Raw genomic sequence first — 17,766 nt, forward strand, 5'->3', positions numbered from 1 at the left:
AACAGATCTGATCCAGAGGGGAGATTTACTCTAATAGTGATAGAAATTGGTTGCCCATACAGTGACCCAGCTATCTTAAACGCCCCTAACACAGATAGTCCTGCTTTCATGTTGAAAATGATAACCCTGTTCAATGAGCGCTTTGTGTTTCCTTTGGCTGGAGATTTTAATTGTACCCTCAACCTAACCCTGGACAAATCATCTCAAGTCCCAACCACAAATACTAGATCTGCAAAAATGTTGAGGGACTGGAGGGACTGTAGCGTGGAAGGATTGTAAGAAATACCTGTGCATTTCCTCCCAAATATGTTCTCACTCGTCTATAGTATGCAACCTAGACTTGCTAAAAGCCCTGAGTGATGCCAACTTTAATCTTTGGCATACTCTAGGAATCTGGACCTTTTCAGACCTATTCCATCAGAAAACCACTACACTGAAATCCTTTCAAGAGCTCTGCAGTGAATTCAATGTGCCAAGATCCCATTTTTTTTAAATATATTCAAATTAGACATGTCATTTCCTCATTTGCTTCCAAGAGGAGGTTTAGAGCTCAGCTGAATGAAGTTGAAACCCTTCTTGCTACAGCACAATCCATTAAAGGCAAAATCTCCTATATCTATAGACTCCTTTCTGAGAAAGGAGACTCCTCCTTTACTCCTTTGAAAATAATCTGGGAAAAGGACCTTGGTCTGACTATCAGTGATGAGTTAAGGGCGGAGGTTTGCGACAGGGTATACTGCTCCTCTACTAATGTAAAAATGGAAGAATCTAATTACACATTTGTCAAAATTGTATTACTCTCCAATGAGAATAAAAACAGACATTTCTCCTAACTGTAAAAGATGTACCTCTGAAAGTGGAACCTATATGCATGTATTTTGGAGCTGTAGAGAGATTGCCAAAATCTGGCAATCTATACATACTGCTGAGCAGAAAATACTAGATGTACAGTTTGATATGACCCCGTGTATCGAGCTATCTTAATGCCCAGCAGGACTTTGTTCTAGATCCTGACAGAGAGAATTTCTTTATGACTATCACATACTTTGCTAAGAAATGTATTCTTCTATTGTGGGCTTCTAATACTTCTCCTACATTTAAAATGTGGATTGACCAGATTGTTGACTTTCTCCCTCTTGAAAAGCTCACCTATGACCTCCGCAAGAGACAGCCCAAGTTTGATAGACTGGTCTCCACTACTCAACTATATTTCAAATTGGACGGAGTAAAATGGGGTGATTAGGGAAATGAGCAGATACATGTTGTGTATGGTGCTGTAAAAACAAATTATTTGCTTGTCGTCTCAGCTAAATCTGGAAATAGCTAATAAGAACCTTAATAGTGCTGCGGCAAGTTTTTTTAATTTTTAATTTATAATTATTATTATTGTTATTTTATTTATTTTTTAAGTCTGTCACATCTGTGAATGTGGAATGTGTTTTGTTGGTTGATGGAAAAACAAGAAAAAAAAAAGGCTCCCTATATAGTGGATCAATATAGAGCCCTATGGGCCCTGCTCAAAAGTAGCGCACTATGTATGGAATAGGGTGCCATTTAGGATGCAAACAGTATTTATGTCAACAGCACTCACATTACACAATGCATTGTGTAATACATGCACATCAATCTCATGGATTTCATGCTATTAAAACACTTGATGTAAACATGTCCTGTGAACAAGCATGTTTTATACAGTGTGCTTGTAAGATATGTATACTTTATTGTGACCGTTTATAGTGTCCTACACACACACTATACATGCAATCTCCCTAGTACCCTAGTGCTTGTACAGGTAACTACCAAAAATAAAGGAAACACGGTGTTGGGCACCACAAACTGCCAAAACAGCTTCAATGCGCCTTGGCATAGATCCTAGAAGTTTGGAGGGATGCGACAACATTCTTCCATGAGAAATTCCATATTTTGGTGTTTTGTTGATGGTGGTAGAAAACACTGTCTCAGGCACCGCTCCAGAATCTCCCATAAGTGTTCAATTGGGTTGAGATCTGGTGACTGAGACACACACACACCCTGTAAACCCCCTATTCTCCTTTGAGACCCCTTTTTCAAAGTAACTGAGATATCTTCTAGCCATAATAGCCAGAATAACAGGCAGCTGGGAATTTTTATACATGACCCTAAGCATGATGGAATGTTTTAATTGCTTAATTAACTCAGGAACCACACCTGTGTGGAAGCACCTTCTTTCGTATCCCTCATTTACTCAAGTGTTTCCTTTATTTTGGCAGTTACCAGTATCTCAACATAACGTTAACAACTGGTTGTATGATTTTTAGGCATATATATACCCTCTTCAAAACTGTCTATTTCCTCTTAACTATCCTACTAAAGTAGCCTTAATACCGACAGTCTCCTCTCCTCCGGTCTTCTCCTTCCCCACTTTCCTCTCTTTCTCCGACCTCCTTTCCTTCACTCTTTCCTCCTCTCTGACAGTGTCCCACTCGCTGGTACTGGAAACTTGTCCCTGTAAGTTCCTCCTATTTCTTATCCTCTGTTGTCATTTCTTATCTTTCTCTCCATCTTCATATTTTCTCTATTATTAGATTTTCAAATTAAAGGTCTGTTCTGTTTTTCTCTCTCTGCCTCTCCCCCTGTTGGAGCAATATAATAATGCAGGCATACTGCTTCTCTGTACATTTCCTTGGGCTGATGTCACAGGGGGTGGCAGAGAAGGGTATGGTGTTGTTGTTGGACGTAACTCACATGTAATCCTAGTCAAGAGTAGTGCACTATATCGTCAATGTGAAAAAACTTTCATGCTAGAAACCATTCCCTCTGGTCGGCTCTGTCTTAAAACGGACCTTGTGTGAGGGAGGTTTTAGTTTCTAGCCACCATCCACTCATTATTTTGAGTCCCAAATGGCACCGTATTCCCTATTTCTTGGATTACTTTTATCCAGGGCCCATAGAGTAAGAAGTAATGAGGCCTTTTATGTGAGGTGAAACATTATGAACAGTGCAGATACAACAAGTAGATGTGACAGATTCCCAATTCTAACATGGCTGATAGTCATAGCTGTTTTACATTACACGTTTCTATCTGATTGGGACTATTGTGTAACATTACACTCTCCTGAACAGACCCCAGTAATTAGTCTGCTGATAGCGTTGACACTGTGCTGGCTGTGTTCAGTTCAGTCGTTGTCTAATTCCTGAATAGTTTCAACCTGAATAGTCTCACCTGCGTCAGGTTGGGTTAAATATCTTCCTCCGATGAGACTCTCTCTCATGGCCTACTTTCCACTGACAAAGCCCTCGCTGTCTCTGGACTCATGATGGGTGGTGTTTGTATGTAATGTATGTAATTATGTAATGTGTGTGTGTGTGTGTGTGCGCGCGCGCGCGCAATGTGTTTTTTAAGAACATTGGACTTGAACGAGCTCTCCAAATGCAAACATCAAAGGTATTGCATTGAACTGTGCAGCCTGGACATCTCCCTAACTCTCACATACTCACTCAATGATGTCCCTCTCTTTTCTCTCCCTCTCTCTCACACACCCCATCTAAGATCCGCTACAGAAAGGATAAGACGCTGTCTAAACAGAAGCCTACGTTTCCGGTGGTGACTGAAGTCAAAAACCTCTCCAACGGTTGTGCCATCGCTGCTATTGTACACTACTACTGCCCCGGCCTGTTGCGACTAGAGGGTACGTACATACATAAACCCACATGATAAAAATGAACTTGACCGTATTTGATATGCAAATACAAATTAAAAACACTGGACTAGTGTACAGTTGTCCAATATAATATAGTACATGCCTGGGGGTTTGTCTAAAAAGCCTAGCTTACTATGTCACACAAGGTTCCAATTAGGTTTAAACCACACTTTAATACAGTAACATACTGTGTGCAGTGTATCATAACACTTACTGTACTACCCTCTCATTGTCCTGTGTTAGATGTTTAGAGTCCATGACCTGACTACCTGCTCATTGTACCGTTCCTGTGTTAAATGGGTGTCGCAATACGACTTCCCTGTGCCCTAGCCAAAACCAACCTCTGTGTGTGACTTTCGGAAGGGTTGGGATAAAGCGGAAGTCGAATTTCATTCGGTCTTCCGTGTATAATTGGATGATAAAGTCATCCTTGTTTTCTTCTTCAGATGTGTGTATGAAGGAGTCCATGGCGGTGGCAGACAGCCTGTACAACCTGCAGCTGATCCGAGAGTTCTGTGACAGCTGTCTGAAGAGCTGCTGCCCCCTGGTGTTGGAGGACCTGCTCTACACCCCACAGGAGCTCCAGGTACTACACCCCCACCTTATTGTGGGCCCATATAGCCACATCTACACCAACCCTTTTTCTGGAGAGTTACCTTCCTGTAGGTTTTTGCTTCAACCCCAGTTGTAACTAACCTGATTCATCTGGCTTATTATTAGGTGTGCTAGACTAGGGTTGTAGTACAAACCTACAGGATGGTAGCGCTCCAGAAACAGGGTTGGAGAGCTCTGATCTACACATTGTCTTTGCCTCAGAACCATGTATTTAGAAATATATGGCTAAATATATGTCACTTCCTAGACTGTCTTATACAGAGAGTGTTTGGCCACCTGGGGCTGGATGCCATACATGTAATAAAACTATTAGAGCATATAACTTTATTGATACCCAGGAATGATTTGTTATGGAGACCGAAACAGCATTACAGGGGCCCTTTAACTGTTTCTCTGGTATGTTCAGGTCAACGTGATGAGTTTCCTAGCAGAGCTACTGGGTTGGTTTGAGGTACGGAGGCCAGAGTTTGTTCAGCCACTGAACACCACTGGTAAGCGTTTTGCTGGGCCCTGTTCAAGAGGATGCAATGTTACAAAACATTCCAATCAAATCAACAACAAAAAATTCATGTGCGCCGAATACAACAGGTGTTACAGTAAAATGCTTACTTACAGGCTCTAACCAATAGTGCAAAAAAGGTATTAGGTGAGTAAAGAAATAAAACAACAGTAAAAAGACAGGCTATATACAGTAGCGAGGCTATATACAGTAGAGGGGTTATATACAGTAGCGAGGCTACATACAGACACCGGTTAGTGAGGCTGATTAAGGTAGTATGTACATGTAGATATGGTTAAAGTGACTATGCATATATGATGAACAGAGAGTAGCAGTAGCGTAAAAGAGGGGGTGGTGGGTGGGATGCAGATAGCCCGGTTGCAGATATCCCGGTTAGCCAATGTGCGGGAACACTGGTTCGTCGGCCCAATTGAGGTAGCATGTTCATGAATGTATAGTTAAAGTGACTATGCATATGATAAACAGAGAGTAGCAGCAGCGTAGAAAAGAGGGTTTGGGAAGGGGGCACACAATGCAAATAGTCCTGGTAGCCATTTGATTACCTGTTCAGGAGTCTTATGGCTTGGGGGTAAAAACTGTTGAGAAGCCTTTTTGTCCTAGACTTGGCACTCCGGTACCGCTTGCCATGCAGTAGTAGAGAGAACAGTCTATTGCTGGGGTCTTTGACACGTAGAAATGTGTCCTATAGAACAGATGGTCTGTCAAGTAGAATAGGGAATTATGTCAGCTCTAGTTATTACATTTCTATCTGCAATATTCAAAGCGTTTCGCCTCACTGAATACACCCCTAGGCCTATATTCATAAAGCGACTGAGTAGGAGTGCTGGTCTAGGATCAGGTTCTCTCTGTCCATATCTTATTCATTGTGATAAAAAAGGCTAAACTGATCCTATATCAAGCACTTCTACTTTTGAGATGCTTGATACATTATATGTGATTCCTGCGTAGGCCTAAATGGCTGTGTCGATATTTGACTAATGAGACCGTTTGTTTTATTCCAGATGCTTCTGCACTGCTCAAGCCAACCAGTTTGAGCAATAACAGGTACAGCAGCTCGCACAGTCATAATCACTAACATTACCACTAATATAGAAAATATAAAGTGATCTATTTCAGGAATGGTATCTTTAGAGTGAAAGTTTATTGTGAGAGCTGGTGAATGAGTAGATTTCCAATGTATTTATTACATATGGCAAATCAACTTGAACTTGAAACTGGAATCACATTTTTGTCTGTATTTCAGCGGCTCTCCTTCCATCTTCAAGAAGCCATTCCTGCCCATCTCTTCACCAGTGTCGCCAGGGCCTGTGCCAGTTGAGACCAGGGCAACGCCATCCCATCATTTAGGTCTGTCACACTTCTGTTCTCTGCAGAACATCCGGGTTCAAATAGTATTTGTTTTATTTAAAATAAAACAACATGATTATACATAGTACATATAATACAAAACTGATTGATTGATGAGCTTGCCTGGCACAATGAAAGCAATGGAGTAGTCCCGAAAGCGCAAACCCCGTTCATCTGTGACCACATGCAGGCATGCTCAATCAATCGCTCCTCAAAGTATTTGAGGGAGAACAGATAGTTAAGTTTACACCCAGGTCTGGTGAGGATGCCATTGCATCTTTTGTAACTGTGTGGTCTGCATGTGTTTATCAGTGGGTCCATGTAAAGCTTTTTCTGTCTCAGTTTTTTGTGCTTTTTGTTTGTGTGTGTGTATGTGTGTGTGTGTGTGAATATGTGTGAATGTGTACAGGATCTCTGACTCAGTCTGCCTCCATGTCTCATGTAGAGGGAGCTGGGAGAACAATGACCAAGAAGCCTTTCAGGTAGGCCCCATCTCATTGTCTTGCTCTGCCTGCCTGCCTGCCTGCCTTCCTTCCTTCCTTCCTTCTCAATACAACGGTTGAGGTCAATTCAGGAAGTAAACTCTCTCTCTCTTCCTGTCTCTCTCTGTCCAGTCATCCCCTGTCCTCAGCCATGTCATTTAGCATTCCCTTCAGCCTGGACAGCGACGTGGACGTTGTGATGGGCGGAGCCATCACCTGCTCGGTCAGCTCTGACAACGTGGCCCCCGGCCAGACTGTGACCCGCGTGCCCTACACTCCCCCAGAGGACCTTAGCCATCTGCTCAACAAGCCCCCAGCCACCCCGGGCTCCCACAGAGGCTCCTGGGCCACCCAGAGCTCCTCTGTGGTGCCCATGCTGCTGAAGGAGAACTGCCTGGGAGACTGGGAAGGGGAGCTGCCCACCATCGAGGAGGCCCTGCAGATCATCCACAACGAGGGCAAGATGGAGCCCCGGCTCCACCCCGACGGGGCGGTCGATGGATTCTTCCTGCACTCGCCCGATGACCCGGCCAGCACCAGACACAACGGCCACGCCACTCACCCCTCCCACCCGCCTAACCCCATACCCCTCAGCTGCTCCGCCCCGTCCCGCTCTGGGATGATGTACCACCCCCACCTCCCCATGGGGGGCAAGACGCAGGCACCCAGGGAGCAGCCCTCCTCCTCCCATACCCGACACACCTCGGAGGGCTGGCGAGATGACGACTCGTTGCTGAGGGACGGGAGCATGGACTCTGACGCCTCTGAGGACCTCCTTCTCCTCCCCAATGCCCAGTCCACGCCTGCTGTCCACACCAGAAGCCACGGAGGGGATGACGACGCGCCGGACAGTGGCGTGAGGATGACCAGCTTTGCTGAGTTCAAGAAGAAACTGTCGACAGTGGGCAAATCACCTAAAAGCGGCAGCGCCAGCAGCAGTGAACCCGTCGCCCCGGCAGCAACGGCTCCGATGACAAGCTGGGTGGCCCAGCCCCAGAAGTCGACAGAGGAGAGCCCCAGTAAGCGCCCTGGACTGACCACCGAGATGTCAGAGCTGGGAGCCCGGCTGGATGAGAAGAGGAAGGCCATCGAGGCCCAGAAGAAACGTATTGAGGCCATCTTTGCCAAGCACCGCCAGAGACTGGGCAAGAGCGCCTTCCTGCAGTTGAAGAAGGAGCACAGAGAGGGGGAGAGAGAGGAGGAGGAGGGCGGTCAAGTCAGCGCCTTCTCCACAGAGGAGGACCTCGGGGGGCTGACGCTAGAGGAAACGCTGGCTCGCGTGGAGGACGAGGAGCAGCAGGAGGGGAACGTCAAACCTTCATCACACCTGGACAACAAGCAGGCCTCCTTACCCAGAAGGGAGAAGGGTGCAGGGGTGGCAGGGCCAGGAGGAGAGCAGGTCGGGGTGGCAAGGCATCAGCCAGCGCCCTTGGGGGTTTACAACAACGCCGTATCAAAGCTGAACGCGGCACTAAGCTCCCTGCAGAGCGACATGCAGCGCCTCTCCGAACAACAGGACCAACTCATCAGGAAGAAGCCCGTCGCTCCCGCCAGCAACAAGTCCTGGGTGATCCTGCCCAGTCTCAAATCCTCGGCCCCTCCCTCGACCCGCATGTCCCGCGCGTCCACCCCCCGTGACCTCGCCTCTGCCTCCTCTTCCCCCTCGTCATCCCGCCGCAACGCCGCCAGTCCCACCAGAACATCCAATTCGCCCCAGGTCCAGCGCCGGGCCAAGTCGGTGCCTCCCAAGAGCCCCAAGCACCAGGCCACCCACTACCACCACGTCCGCCCCCAGTACCTCAAAGTGCAGGGCCTGTCGCGCGTGCTCACCCCCCCGAAGAATGTGGACACTATCCCCCACCTGCGCCGCGCCTCCCCCTGGCAGTGCCGGGACCAGAACTCTTCCACCTCGGGGAGAAAGGAGCGTGTGGGTTGTGGGAGCTCTGGGGCGCCCTCAGAGTGCTCGTTTGAGAGTGATGTTCTGGCGGCGGGGTTTTTTAATGGCAAGCGCAGCAGCCTGATCGAGATTTCTCTATCAGCCTTGCGTGGGGACGAGGATGACCTGAGTGTCATGGATGACTCCATGAGCGACGTGACCGAACCTGAGATGAAGGGAGGGGTCGGCTTCTTCTTTAAGGTTAGTCGGACTATGTGTGTGTGTTTGTTTGTCTGTGTATGTGTTTAAGCCTGACTAATTCTGTATCTGTATGTGTGCGTTTGTGTCCTCCATCAGGATGGAAGGGTGTGGCCGGAGGACGAAATGGCCCAGAGGAAAGCAGCCCTGATGGAGAAACAGCAGAAGAGGGCGGAGGAGATGAAGAGACGCAGACTCGAGCAGGAGGAGAAGAGCGAGAAAGAGCATGCGATGTGCGTTGTGTTTTCAAGCCTCTTATAGAACTGCATTGTCCAATAGTCGAGTCTCTGAATCAACTAGATGGAGCTGCTTATGTTACCTCCTCTCTTACCTCCTCTCTCTATACCTGTAGCCGACCTGAGTGGTTTAACATCGAGGGATGTGGAGACAAGAGTGGTGGTGGCGGAGGTGAGGACAAGCCCCGGACCCCCTGTACCCACTCTTCGGATAGCACGACCCAGCGGAGAGACACCTTTACCAGGCAGGAGTACGAGCGGAGGCAGCAGCTGAAGATCATGGAGGATCTGGACGAGGTGTTGCAGCAGAAGCCCACCACGGTGCGTGGCGTGAAGAAGCAGAGACCCAAGACCATGTTCCGGGACGACTTAGTGCTTTTCCGCTGCCCCACCAAGGGATTAATGGGTAGATATAAACTCCACCGCCTGCTCTCCTGTTGCTGAGTCAGTCCTGGGCTGTTCCTTGTCGTTTTTTTGTTGTTGCTGCGTATATCAGAAGATTGCAATGTGTCATATTAATGTGTTTTTTTCTGTGTTTGTGTTTCTCTCACTCTCTCTCTGTCTCTCTCTCACTCACTCACTCACTAGGCTCCAAACTCAACAAGGTCTATTCCCACTCTACCATGAACCTGTCCTCAATGGCTAACAACACTGGCAATAGCGGGACACTGGCCGTCAGGAAATCTCCCAGGTAACTAACTGTCAACAATAACAAGTTGTATTTTACTGCACAGGTAACTATACCGCACAGTTGGTTAACCATAACGAGTTGTATTTCCCCCCCACAGGGACCTGTAGCTGCCCGACTATGCTCCCGTCCTCACTATCGGCCTGTTTTTTAAATAAATATGTGATTCGGTGTCTGTCTGTTTTATGTACCAGTATATAGATTGTTTTGTTGTTATGCTTCACAACACATTTCCTCTCCTCCCTACAGCCGATCTCACTCCCCCTCAAGGCTGATATCACCAGGACGAATGGCCAATCAGAACGGAGAGAAGGACTGGGAGAACGCCTCCACGGCCTCGTCTCCTACCTCCATTCCAGAATACACCGGTATGTTTACCTTACGTTACAGCTTACTGTTAACCATCACTCGGGGTCCATGACTGTGACATACCCTCTTCCAATATTCCTGTTCCAATAATATCCACACTAGCATTAATCAATAATCTTACTTAACCCAGAACTAAAGTATTGTGTAATTGGCCAGATGCTCGATTAAGAAAGCGAACCGGAACAAAGAACTCTCTCTTTAAATGTTCCCTCCCCGTCTGAATATTGAAAGATGCTAAGACCTGCAAAATCGTGATTTGTCCAAAGTACCAGAACTAATGCTGCTCGTTATCTCATGCATCCCTTTGTAATCATGACAGATCTACGCTACCATTTATGTTTACGATAGATTACTTTATCATAAGTGGAATGCTAGTGTGGATATGGGAATACGATGTCATCATAAGTATCTGTTTGAACCAATCCACCACATATTAACAGAAAGCCCATATGGGAACGTACTTGGTCTTTGATATATGGCGTGTTATTTGTATTGATTGTGTTTCGGCGTTGATTTGTGTTGGCTTACAGGGCCCAAGCTGTACAAGGAGCCCAGCTTCAAGTCCAACAAGTTCATCATCCACAACGCCATCTCCCGCTGCTGCCTTGCCGGCAAGGTCAACGCACTGCAGAAAAACAAGATTGTAGAGGTCAGAAATCTTTAAATCAACAACTCCCCTTAGATCCTTTTAAATCAATGTATGCATCCCAAATGGCACCACCATAATCCATTATAGTGCACTTAGGGAATAGGGGTGCCATTTAGGATGCCAACAACCCCTGTTAGAGCCCTTTAAATCAACAACCTTTCTAACTGTCAGGAGAATTCTATACTCCTGTTCATTTACCAATTAAATGATGTTACCCCACTCTGTTATATCAGGATTTGTAAGATACTGATAGAAACAAAAACAGACAGAGGCCCAGGCTACCAAAGTTTAATGTTTAATCACGGGAACGTTCTGACGTGTACAGTACAGGACCTTCAATTTATAGCGACACAGATACTTCCACACCAAACATCAAATCCACCCGCCAATAGAGCCTAGGGGAGTACGTGAGAATAGTGTCTTCCTACCCTCCCCTAAGATAGGGAGATGTGGGACTGGGAAGTTCTCAGTGTCCCAGCCAAGGTCTTCCCGGATCTGGCTCAGACAGATAGTCTCATTCGATGATTATATTATTATACTGTGTGTGGTTTTAGTCAGAATCAACGTTTTGGGAACAATGTGTCTAGTGTTTTGAGAACAGACTGTCTGCGCCAGATCCGGGAAGACCTTGGCTGGGACACTGAGAACTTCCCAGTCCCAGGTCTCTCCCTATCATAGGGGAGGGTAGGAAGACACTATTCTCATGTACTCCCCTAGGCTCTATTGGCGGGCGGATTTGATGGTTGGTGTGGAAGTATGTGTGTCGCTATAAATTGAAGGTCCTGTACTGTACACGTCAGAACGTTCCCGTGAATAAACATTTAACTTCGGTAGACTGGGCCTCTGTCTGTTTTTGTTTCTATCAGTATCTTACAAATCCTGATATAACAGACTGAGGGTAACAATTGAATTGGTAAATGAACAGGAGTATAGAATTCTCCTGACACTAACCCCCTCTCCGCTCCGCTGGCTGGACTGGCTGTCACAGTCTACCTGGTTGGAGCCTCCCCATTGCCTCTGTTCATATCCCGTTTACCTCCTCTCTCTTAATTCAAAAGGGCTTTATTGGCATGGGAAACATATGTTTACAAAAGTGAAATAAACAATAAAAGGTGAACAGTAAATATTACAGTTCCAAAATAATAAAGACATTTCAAATGTCGTCATGTCTGTATAAAGTGTTGTAACAATGTGCAAATAGATAAAGTACAAAAGGGAAAATAAGTCAACATCAATATTGGTTGTATTTACAATGATATTTGTTCTTCATTGGTTTCCCTTTTCTTGTGGCAACAGTTCACACATCTTGCTGCTGTGATTGCACACTCCACCCAATAGATATGGGAGTTTATCAAAATTGGATTTGTTTTCATATTCTTTGTGGGTCTGTGTAATCTGAGGGAAATATGTCTCTATGGTCGTACATTTGGCAGGAGATTAGGAAGTGCAGGTCATTTTCCACCTAATTTTGTGGGCAGTGTTCACATAGCCTGTCTTCTCTTGAGAGCCAGGTCAGCCTACGGCAACCTTGCTCAATAGCAAGGCTATGCTTACTGAGTCTGTACATAGTCAAAGCTTTCCTTAATTTTGGTCAGTCACAGTGGTACACAGTGCCACTATGTACTCTATGTTCAGGGCTAAATGGCATTGTAGTTTGCTAATTTTTATTGTTTGTTCTTTCCAATGTGTCAAGTAATAATTTGTTGGTTTTCTCATGATTTGGTTGGGTCTAATTGTGTTGCTGTCCTTGGGCTCTGTTTGTGAACAGAGGACCAGCTTGCTTATGGGACTCTCTCTCTTTGCCTCTCTCTCTCAATTCAATTCAATTCAATGCTTTATTGGCATGGGAAACATGTGTTTACATTGGCAAAGCGCTCTCACTCTTTCTAATGTGTTTTTGCATTGAATTTGTTGAATTGTCATTGTTAAAGCGTTTTTAACATTGTTTTATCTTCCCCTCTCCTTCTATGGTTCAGGAGATGGAGAAGTGCCAGGCCAACCACTTCCTCATCCTCTTCCGTGACTCCAGCTGTCAGTTCCAGGCCGTCTACACCATGAACCCAGAGACCGAGGAGATGATGCGCCTGACGGGCATCGGGCCTCGTGTCATCAGCCCTGCCATGGTGGAGTCCATATACAAGTATAGTTCGGACCGCAAACAGTTCACCACCATCCCATCCAAGACCATGTCCATGAGCGTCGATGCCTTCACCATCCCCGGGCACCTGTGGCAGAGCAAGCGCCCAGGGACCCCCAAGAAGCTGGGGAACCCCAAATAATAATGAGAACATCTCAAAGATGGAGGTGGTGATGGGCGGGGGGAGGAAGGAGGTGGACATATCTAAATCAGGGGCCCCTCTTCCCCCAGTCAACCCCCTCCTTTATCTTATATTGGTTTGGTCCAGTGTTGGCTGTTGATTTGGAGACTGCTTTAGCTCAGTAGGCTGGTCAGTTAGACCGCCAGAGGGATCTGAAAGGAATAAATGACACTGGTGCCTATACAAACCGCCTGTCCAACCAGATGGTCTCTGTCCCTTTAAGACCATCCTCGGTTGTATTCACTGGGAAGAAAACGGACCAAAACAGGGAGGGACTACCTGAATGTGTCCAATAAGAAAAGCTTGTTTTTCGTTGCAAAATGATTTGCTACGGTGTGCACTAATGAATATGACCCTTATCAGCTCTGTGCATGGGGGACATTGGTACATGTCATGTGACAAGGGGGCAAGCTAATCACTACTACTAAAGCCATTCATAGGGCTCTATCTGTCACACACTACACCCCGTAGGTGCCTCTGATTGCCCCCCCCCCCCCCCAGCCTGATCTACCTAGTTTGTAAAATAATAATAATAATGTTGTGATAGGACTGGAATGAACAAGCCGTCTTCCCACTGTACTGGGCCTATCACCCCCAGGGTCTGGCTCCCCCAGCCTCCCACTGCCTTCCCTTCTCCCCCCTGACCCTACCTGCCTTCCCACTGTACTGGGCCTATCACCCCCAGGACCTGGCTCCCCCAGCCATCTACTGCCTTCCCTTCTCCCCCCTGACCCTACCTGCCTTCCCACTGTACTGGGCCTATCAACCCCAGGACCTGGCTCCCCCAGCCTCCTACTGCCTTCCCTTCTCCCCCCTGACCCTACCTGCCTTCCCACTGCCTCCCCTTGACTAACCCCGTCCACAGTCCTCCATTGTGACCTTAAACACTCGGTGGTGAGCGTGAGAGAGAACATCTCACACACTGCCGCAGCTCTCTGAACAGAACATGGGGGGGGAACAGACCTGTAATCTCCCTCTATTTCTCTCTCTCTTCTCTTTCATCTGACCTTTCTTCTTTAATTCCAGGACTCTTTCTCCTCCCGTCTGCTGCTTCTCCGTGCAGACGGGACAGAAGAACCCAAGCTGAAAAAAATCAGACTTAGCAATCTGTTCTCTCATGAATGTAGGGCGCACCCGAACCACTGCTCCCCCAGTTTTCATTCGCCAGTCAAGGACTGGGAGGTACTGTATTGGGCGGGTCCACTGAGGGCTCTAGCACTCTTGACTGGCTGCCTTGCCTGTCAGTCAGAGCGGTATGAAGGGCTCCGCCCATCTCCAACTCTACTTCAGCTGTAGACATCTGGCTGTTTTTTTTACACCACTACTTTTGACATGTGCTGAGTGAATCTCTTCAGCCTTCGTGAGCAGAAATGAGAACTCAACTCTTAAAAAAAAAAAAAAAAATTGCTTTATTTCCTATTTCAGTACGACAGGAGGAATGAAAATAGCGTAATATTGTTGTACATGATTATCTTGATTAATAATATTGGAAAAAATGAAGGACTTTATACTCTGTTTAGCATTACCCTGGATTCACATTGTGTGGAGAGAAAAAAAGAACTATGAATACACTAGCCTGCTGCTTTACCATTAGCGAGGTGTGTGTGTGTTTGAGAGAAGAGCGTGCAAGTGAGTGAAAGAACGAGCGAATGAGTAGAAAAACTGTCTTAACAGAGACTTAGAGAAACAGAGACTTAGAGGACTATCCACAATCTGAGAAATAAACCGAGAAGGACAAAAATGAACAAGACGTGTCATTTGAGATCACACACACAGTATATGTTACCTGTGAATGAAGGATAATCAGGACTCAGCCCTAATTTGGTCCCTCTGCAGGGTATGGTGTAATACTATATGCAGTTTTGGGTAAGCCTAGACCCCATAGGGGACACATGGTGTTTCTGGTGTAACCTGTAGGCTCAAGTGGGTTCTGACCTCCTCTTGGCTTCATTTAGCACTACATCAGCTGATGTAGGTCAGCTGTCATCTCTCCTGTCTTGTTATACATCACAAACTGCCTCCAACAACAACAAAATGTTTCTGTCGTTTTGACTGAATTTCAAATGGAGATCTGAGATTTTTATTGTCTCTCTAAATCAGCATTTATTAAATGAAAGCGTGACAATGGGTTTGTATGTTCGGTGTATATTGCAAGGATTGTGTGACTGTTGGTTTAATCTGTTTGTAAAGAAGAGTACGTATGTGATAGTCAAACTATAACTGGATTCTGTGCAATTCTCCTGTAGACAGACAAGTCATGTAACCCCAAGCTGTGTTTATTGGGTAAGGATTGTTTTAGTTTCAAGATTGTATTATTTTTTTCCATTAAAGTGGTGATTCACGTTCATTTCATAAGAAGTCATGTTGTCTTTTTTATTTTACTCTGTCACCACCGTGTCAATGTGGGCGGAGTATTTGTGTTCCTCTCAAATTGTTCTTGATTACAGATCTATCCCAGGTAACTGGACCAGGCTAATACAATCCTTTTAAAAATCACCATTACCCCTTAAAGTTTTTGTCATGCTCATTCTTAGTGTTTCTGAACCCACCTTTAAATGAACAACGTTATAGGCTTAACAAAGCCTTCATGAACCCATTATAGGGCAACATATTCACAAATAATTTAGATGCCAAATTGTACTATATATATAAAAAAAATAGAACATCTAGTGCTTATCCAAATATGACAGCTCTTATTTCACCCTTTATGTATACAGAATGGTATTTGCTAATAAATTATTTCTAAAGCATCTACCGTATGGAAGCCTTGGTGTTTATGAAAGCTTCATAAAACCTTTTAAAGTTACATTGCCTATCAGTTCCACGTTTTTAAAGTTTGAGAGAATTTCTTGCCTTTTTAATGTCTCTTTTTCCCCTCACTTCATTTTGATTTTTAGTTCAAGTCCGTACTATCATTGTCAGCATTAGCAGAATTGCACTGTGACTAAGAAGACTGCTTTGCTAAATGCCATGTGTGTAACAAACTCGTACCCTCTATGGCCCAAGTCAACAAAAAAGTGTGTGTGGAAATGAGAGTATAGGTTGAACGCATTCTTGCTTACACACACACACACACGAGACTTCCACTTTTCACAATTCTTGTTTATAGAGGTGTCATGCACCCCAAAAATCTAAGGGGGAACAAAGTGAGGATGGCTGGCGGGTGGTTCGGGGGTGAACTAGGTCCCCCGTCTGGAAGTTGGCGAATTTAGCATTTTTCAAACACCTGAAACCACTTTCTCCTGCAATCTAGAACCATATTCATTATGCTTAATTAAAGCATATACCTCTTGAGCAGTCTGTATCCTCTTGAGTGGTTGTTATTTTAATGAAACTATATATGCTCAAATCTGGGTACAAAATTAAAGGAATGTGAATCTTATTCAGTACATTTAGTAATTGCTTGCTTTTCTAAAGTCTACCAACCTTGCCAGCAGGCATGCCAGCTAACATAGACAATCTAGCTACTAACTTGATTGATAGCCTGAAATGGCTTCTTGGTAGCTAGTTGGGAGATGGCTAGCCCAGGTGGGGAACCTAAAACCAACTTCATAAAATTGCGAGTAGTATTACAGAGAAGGAACAACCAAAAATTCATAAAATGTACAGGACATCTCTGCTTGTATATTTCAAACCGGTCTTGTGGTAAAGGGATGACATACCTTACTCCAGATTCTATCTGACATAAAAATAGTACACAACATTAATTGTCTTGTCAAATGATATATGTCGTCTGCATAATGGGTGTACATGAGAAGAGGAGGGAGCATAATGGCAGTGTTTTGGTTCCTACTCCCATCTGAATGTATACTGACTAACTCGAGGTTTCAAACAAATGATCAATTGGAGATGTGTTTGAATAATGTAATACTTATCTGAATAACGATGATTACTTGGGAGGAAGTACACAAAGTAGATGGATGTTAAGGGATTTTTATGAATAATGACTAAATTATGTATACATTTCAATCAGAACTATGACAACAGAATACTGCTATGTTACTGTATGGATGTGTGAATCTTATAATCATAATACTGAATGCAATGTGTGTAGTTTTCATCCAGAATTAGGACATACTGTTCCTTGTTAGAAACTAATGAAGTTATCGTCAGACTGGCTAGAATGCTGTGTTCCTTACAGGACATCCTGTCTCTACACAGGGAGAGGAGAGACCTTGGGCTAGTAGTAGATTATTTAACAGGTGGTGGACAATGTGGGAAGGTTTGTGAACTATACTGCCATTGTATCGGAGAGGAGGAAGGACAGAATAAAACCGTCATTTTTAAATTGTTGTAAATTGTACCATGATCAGTACTCTCGAGAATAAACACTGTTGATTGATTTTGAGACTGGTCTCTGTCCATTTTATGCAAATAAGTATCTTACAAATTCTTAGAAATGGGCAGAGTGTTTTAATTGAATTGGTAAATGAACAAATAGGAACAAAATTCCTTTATCAATTGGTCCTTCGAGAGCCGGATCTAAATACCTGTCCCTGTCCTCTGAAGGTAATAAGCAGAGAATCGTGCACGGGCGGGCCGTGGTCCCATATAACAAAGTCCTGTCCCCTGACATTGGGGCTCTATAACAGGCCGGTATACACCCCAGACCGACAGGGACGGTGACTAGATCCAACGAACATTGCTTTTCCCAGTCGGCGACAAGGTCAGGAGCCTATATTCTCGATTCTGGGGGGAATGATTTAAGTTATCTTTGATTTGATGTTC

General features: G+C 45.1%; 1 protein-coding gene across 1 annotated transcript; it reads left to right on the forward strand.

Moving 5' to 3' along the window:
* Positions 1–3,484: 3,484 nt before the first annotated feature.
* Positions 3,485–17,386, forward strand: LOC110485138 (calmodulin-regulated spectrin-associated protein 3-like; the record flags this gene model as incomplete). The annotated part of the gene is made up of 13 exons (XM_036974324.1): positions 3,485–3,668; positions 4,127–4,266; positions 4,702–4,786; positions 5,817–5,859; positions 6,059–6,162; positions 6,572–6,644; positions 6,777–8,781; positions 8,878–9,011; positions 9,131–9,420; positions 9,603–9,705; positions 9,952–10,070; positions 10,602–10,720; positions 12,697–17,386. Coding segments are annotated over 13 exons (3,702 nt in total), but the record flags the coding sequence as incomplete, so codon positions are not given.
* Between the last annotated feature and the right edge of the window lie 380 nt (positions 17,387–17,766).

Source organism: Oncorhynchus mykiss, unplaced genomic scaffold (assembly GCF_013265735.2).
Source record: "Oncorhynchus mykiss isolate Arlee unplaced genomic scaffold, USDA_OmykA_1.1 un_scaffold_471, whole genome shotgun sequence".
Lineage (NCBI taxonomy): Eukaryota > Metazoa > Chordata > Actinopteri > Salmoniformes > Salmonidae > Oncorhynchus > Oncorhynchus mykiss.